Genomic DNA, 6,189 nt, shown 5'->3' with positions numbered 1-6,189 from the left:
TATTGCATCCAACAACTCTCATCATACCCAACCAACCCCCCCCCCCCAGGAGTCATAAACGAACAACAGCTGGCTTGGGGAAGGGAACTTATCTATTTATGTAAACCCTCTGAGCAAGTGAATGAACAGATGCATCGGCTCACAAGAGGTTCTGCGACAGCTGAACACAGAGTTCAGCTGGGCTACTGTTTTTTTCTTCCAATATATGCATAAAATACATCCATATACAGCTATTTCTACCTATAGATGCATATGGATCTATATAATAACAACCATATTGCATACACCTATATATATATATATATATATATATATATATATATATATATATATATGACTAAGGCCAACCGATACATTAGGTAAAGGGGGCCACTATCTGTCTATATATATATATATATATATATATATATATATATATATATATATATAGACAGATAGTGGCCCCCTTTACCTAATGTATCGGTTGGCCTTAGTTCTAGTTTTGTTGGACCTTCGGAATGTAAGGACTGTAGTTTGTAATTGTTGGTACTATATAAATAAAAGATAATAATGATAATGATAATAATAATAATAATAATAATAATAAGCTAGATGGACCAACAAAAAAAGATCTATTATAAGGTTCTGCTCTGCAGAGCTGTAATGACATTGATAAGAAGATCTCATGGATCAATAGATTGATTGATTTCTAATTTGTGCAGATCTGTAATGTCCTATTGATGCACATGTCTGTCTCGTGACAGCAGCTGGAGAGACAGACAGACAGACAGACAGATCGGGGATGCAGTTGGGGTTTCTATTAGCTCAATAGAATGGTAGGAATGGTTTACCCCCCCCCCCCAGTTAAAGGGCTGCCAGCCTGCCCCTGCCCCTGCTTGCTGAGCAGTGTATTATAACAGCCTGTTTATCTGAGAAGGGCACAGCTGCAGCAGTCGCCTCTCCCATTGGTTCCCAGCAGCGGTGGTAACACTTCCCATTGCTGGCTGGGGAGGGGGGAGAGCAGCAAGGACAGTGTCCAGTGCCAGGCGCTGCGCAGAGACACCACGGAGAGCTCCCCACCGAACGGGAGCCCGAGCCGGGGAGAGGGGGGCAGACAGAGCAGAGACAGCCCCGGAGCGCTGCAACTATTGTGTGTCTGTGTGTGAGAGAGAGAGAGTGCCGAGACGGCTTGGCTATCGCGAGAGTGTCCTCTTACCAACCTGCTCCAACAACACAGAGCGCTGCTAGGCTGCCACTAACACAGCCACAGAGGGAGGTGACACCAGCAGCAACATCTGGGGAGGTCCATGAAGCCGCAGGAGCCCCCCAAACTCTGGGATTTAAAGCACAGCCCAGCTCGTGGAGTCCCCAGCTCAGCCTGTGAGTACCGATCCCACCGAAGCCCCCCGATCAGGGGCACCTGCTTTTATTTATTTACCCCCCTCTCCGGTTATCAGTGCTATTTGGGGGTGGGGGGACTTTTATTTTGGGAGATCGTCGCCGTAACTTTGCTGTCTCCATAGGGCTCACCCTGCAGCCCACGGAGAACCCAGAGGTGATCAGCCCTGGAGTTTTTAAACCAGCCCCCCTGTATTATTTACCCCCTAAGCACCCCAAACAGACATCGATCCACCCCCCTTCTCGGAGATCTCCGTGAGATTCCAACCCCCTCCCCGGTGGCTTTTGCTACAGAGTAACCTTTACTTTGGAATCCTTAAGTTTGAGAGCCGTGGGAACCGGCAGTTACTCCGTAACACAAGCAACCGGCGGGGAATAAGCCGCTTCTGTTCGCGGATACAATGAGGCCAGTCTGTACTTCCTTAAACTCCTTGCAGGCTTCTCCACTCCGGAGACGGGATCAGGCCGGGGACTTGCCGCAAAGGTCACACGATCACGGCTCCCCGGGCCCCCGGGAGCCTGGCCCTGTGCTAATGGATACATGGGGGGGTCTGGACATGCTAGGTCAGCCACAAATGGGGGCTTTAAACCACTCAATAGTGAACCCATGGCATGTACATATGTTTTATATCTATATGTCTCTATATGTGGGTGGATATATAGATATATATTCAGAGAATGCCATATCGCTAATGGCTAACTCACCCACATATGGGGGCTTCAAACCGGCAGGACACTTTTAGGAGTGAGCCCACGTCTGTGCATATTTTAATATACTGCGATCTATTATATGTATAGAATCAGTGAATTGCGTTGGATTGGCAGACAGCGGGGTATATCTATACAGCTCCCCAGCGATCTATACATTACTCCGCATGGGGCTAGTCCAGCAGCCAACACCTTTAACCTACTCCATTGCTGAGAGCATGCAGAGGTGTAGTGCACCTGTACCGGCCAAACGTCAGAGCTTCGAAAGTTACTGGGTGGGGGCGATTTTATGGACTGTCTAACCTGACCAGTAGATGCACCCATGTAATAGACTGCTATAAATGGGGCTGTTGGAACTTTAAAAGGCAGCAAGCCGCCTGGTTGGCTGGTAGCTAGATTTGCAGTAACATATGGCATTAAAAGGAGCACAGCTGGAGGTAGCATTTCCATAGCAGTGAAGTCAGAGCAGCTGACTTTCCAGCTTGCAGTGTAATTAGCAAAGAACTCCCAACCTCCTCCTCCCTCACACACACTCTCACACTGACACAGGGACACACTCGCTCTCTCCCTGTCTGCCGGAGTCCTTGCAATGGTGCAGAAGAGTTCTAGCTCACCCTAAAGGTCCCAGGGGGCACACATCCCATGGACTATTAGATCCCTTTGTTGCAGATGGGGGAAGGTAAGAATGCTATACTAACCCTAGCAATCTAAGAACACTTGACGTTTTTTTTCTTTTAACTGCACTCTATTTCTAGAACTGCACCAAAAACCTTACTAATTTTTTTGTTACAACTTTTTGTTTTGCATAACCTTATATTTATTCATGTTGAATTTAAGGCTACTGGGAGGTTAAACAGTAGATATATAAACTGCCAATACGCTCTCCTTTTGTATTTTAACTTTGGGATGTTCTCCTTTTTATCTTTTTTTCCCATTTTTTTTTTTTTTTTTTTAAAGCATTATATATCTATGTGCCTTTCGAATACTATTAACGGTGAAAGTGAAGGTTTTTTTTAACCTTTTACGTGCTGGGGTGTGTGTAGAAAAAAAAGTGTTTGTTGGTATTTAAAAGGTTAAACTGGGGAGGAAAAAAAAAAAAAAGCCAAGCCCTGTGTTTTAAAGCAGCGGTTACCATAACTACTTCCAGTTAGAGCTTTGCTGCACTGACCAAAAGGGACAAAGCATGGAAACTGCTTGTTGGGAAGCTTTTGTTTGTTTTAAATCAAGTTTTTCCTGTTTGGCGGCAGGTGCAGTTAGATGAGAAGCTTCTTACTCACACACACAAAAAAATGCAACTTCTGTTGAGAACGGAACGGTAAATGTTAGACGCGAGGCAATGTTTTCCTTGTGTTGCTTAAAGAGTTTTGTATATTGCAGCTGTTCGGAGGATTTGGTTTTTATTGTAACATTCAAGTTTTTCCTGTTTTGTTTTTTTTTTGTGGACAGGTTATGAAGGAAGAATGGAGTTTCCAGACCATAGCCGCCAATTGCTGCAGTGTCTGAGTCAGCAGCGTCACCAGGGCTTCCTGTGTGACTGCACGGTTTTGGTCGGGGAAGCTCAGTTCAGAGCCCACAGAGCCGTTCTAGCGTCCTGTAGCATGTACTTCCATCTCTTCTACAGGGACCAGCTAGACAAAAGAGACATTGTGCATCTAAACAGCGACATTGTCACAGCCCCGGCATTCAGCCTGCTGCTCCAGTTCATGTATGAAGGCAAGTTGGAGTTGAGCAATTTGCCGGTGGAAGATGTGTTGGCTGCCGCGAGCTACCTTCACATGTACGACATTGTGAAAGTCTGCAAGGGCAAGCTTAAGGATAAAGAACATAATTCTGGGGAAAAGAACAGCGACGACGGATCCGACTTGGAAAAAGAGGAAGGATTCTCAGACGTGGACGAGGCTCAAGTCCGTATCTCGGAACCCGACGATAAACAAAACATCTCCAACTCTGAATGTGCGAAACCCGCATGGAAGGAAAAAGTAATTGGGCTCCCTGCTTGGTCCTCTGAATTGATAGGTGCCAATTCTGTGTCTACTGAGGCTGTGTCGTGCAAGACAGCAGCTGGAAAAACAAAAGCCAATGTCAATAGCCCATCGTGCCCTTTGTCCCAGAGATCTGCTAACCATACACAGGCTCCAAGTGATGGGGATTGTGCTCTGGATTTGTCTTTCAAACCTATGTCTGGGCGAGATTCCTTATACCCCTCCTACGTCTATGGACAGCTGGCTTCCGACAGCCAACAGCAGGGCACTGTGCCACTTGTTAAGGATGAACAAGACTTGCTGTCAGAACAGGAGGACATTGATGCAAAGAGTCCAAAAAGTCAACACGTTGGGAAACCGGCCAAAAGTCTAGTGACGGGGTTAGGACAGATGTTCACGGGCAATGGGAATTCTCACGTTAGGGAAGATGACTTGTATCAAGATCGAGACGAGAGCGAAGATGACATGGAGTCGTCTGATATCTCATCTTCAGGTGTGCTGGTGTCTCCAGGGCAAATTTGCATTTGTCCTCTTTGTAGCAAAGTGTTTCCAAGTCCGCACGTCTTGCAGCTTCATCTAAGCTCTCATTTTAGAGACCGAGATGGCTCTCGAATCAAGATGTCTCCAGACGGTTCGGTGCCCACTTGTAATATATGTGGGAAAACCTTCTCCTGTATGTACACCTTAAAAAGACACGAACGTACGCACTCCGGCGAAAAACCCTACACGTGTGGCCAGTGTGGGAAGAGTTTCCAGTACTCCCATAACCTGAGCCGACACGCTGTGGTTCACACCAGGGAGAAGCCGCATGCCTGTAAATGGTGCGAGAGGCGTTTCACTCAGTCAGGGGATTTGTACAGACACATTCGTAAGTTTCACTGCGGCCTGGTCAAGTCATTGGTTGTCTAAGAGTAAATTATTTTGGAGCTTTCTAATCACGCCATTGGGCCCCATCGCGAGAGATCAATTTCGTCTGCATAAGTAACGTACCTGCATCAAAGAGGGAAAAAAAATACCCCAAAATAATGTATTTCTGTATCAAATGTGCCAGGAAAGTTTGTATGCCCTACTTGGCTGTTTTTGCGGTTGATGAGAAGGGTGGGAGAGGGAGTTGGTGAATATGGAGGGTTGATTTGCATATTTTTGTGTCTGACGTCTCCATAGTCCCTGTTCACATGCCCAGCAAACCCAACGCAAAATGTTATTTTCTAAAGTGCCAGGGACCTCCTGGGTGGTCACTCAACGAGAGAATCGTAAAAGTATCAGATTACACTCCAAAACTACCTATATTTATCCAATATCTGGTTCTACAGAATTAAACAGATCCCCGCTTAAAATCCCTCTATGCAAACAGGTAGAATTTATCACATTTCGCTGAATGAACGTGATATTTTGCATTTCAGTGTTAAAATGTCCAATCTCTAAACTCCTGCGCTGTATGTGTTCACCAAACGCTGACCCCCCCCCCCATGAGATTACATGCATCAGGTCCGGATTTCTCTACTGCTGTAGTGTTAACAATACAGTATTTCTTTTTTTTTTTTGGAGGTGTTCATGGTTAAAGACAGAATTTAACCATATTTTCAGACTTTAAAGTATATATATGAGCACAATCAACTCTGTTTTCATTGAAACCGGTGACCAGTCTAGTATTTTTTATTTTTTTTTTATTATTAATAAGTAATCGCAGATAAACTGTGAAATCCTCCGAATTATAATGGAGACCTGGCGTTATATATCAACATACACGACCCCGTGAACTAGGGGATATCTGCACCCTCCACTCAGGGCACGTCCTACCCCCTGTGCTTAACCGAGCTCTTCTGCCCCATATCTTCAATTATTACACGTTATCGTATAAGTCCTCGGTGTCCGAATACTTTGTATTTCTGAACCACTTATTCCTGTGACTTTTTCAAGCACTACGTTTTCCTTATTAATAAATCCATTATTATCGCATGGAAAGGGGGCAACACAATCCAGAATACATAAATACTAGTAATTGCATAGTATCAGAGTTACATTGAATACCCCATTAATGAATAGCGATGGGCTAAATAGAAATTATTTTCAAAACCCCATTTTTTTTAAAATAACTGACACTATTGGTATTCATGTAACG

The 6,189-nt window shown here is 44.9% G+C and overlaps 1 protein-coding gene across 2 annotated transcripts; it reads left to right on the top strand.

The window, feature by feature from the left end:
- The first annotated feature begins 1,009 nt into the window (after window positions 1-1,009).
- Window positions 1,010-5,067, top strand: ZBTB42 (zinc finger and BTB domain containing 42). Of its 2 annotated transcripts, none has more exons than XM_053475579.1 (2): window positions 1,010-1,359; window positions 3,532-5,067. In XM_053475579.1, the coding sequence occupies exons 1-2, from the start codon at window positions 1,287-1,289 to the stop codon at window positions 4,974-4,976; spliced, it is 1,518 nt and encodes a 505-aa protein (XP_053331554.1). In that variant the 5' UTR covers window positions 1,010-1,286; the 3' UTR covers window positions 4,977-5,067. The 2 variants fall into 2 exon arrangements, with proteins under 2 accessions (XP_053331554.1, XP_053331555.1); XM_053475580.1 differs by lacking the exon at window positions 1,010-1,359 and adding an exon at window positions 2,474-2,764.
- The last annotated feature ends 1,122 nt before the right edge of the window (window positions 5,068-6,189 follow it).

The sequence above is a fragment of the Spea bombifrons genome, chromosome 9 (assembly GCF_027358695.1).
Source record: "Spea bombifrons isolate aSpeBom1 chromosome 9, aSpeBom1.2.pri, whole genome shotgun sequence".
NCBI lineage: Eukaryota > Metazoa > Chordata > Amphibia > Anura > Pelobatidae > Spea > Spea bombifrons.
Note: the sequence above shows the minus strand (reverse complement) of the source record. Positions and strands in the feature narration are given on the sequence as shown.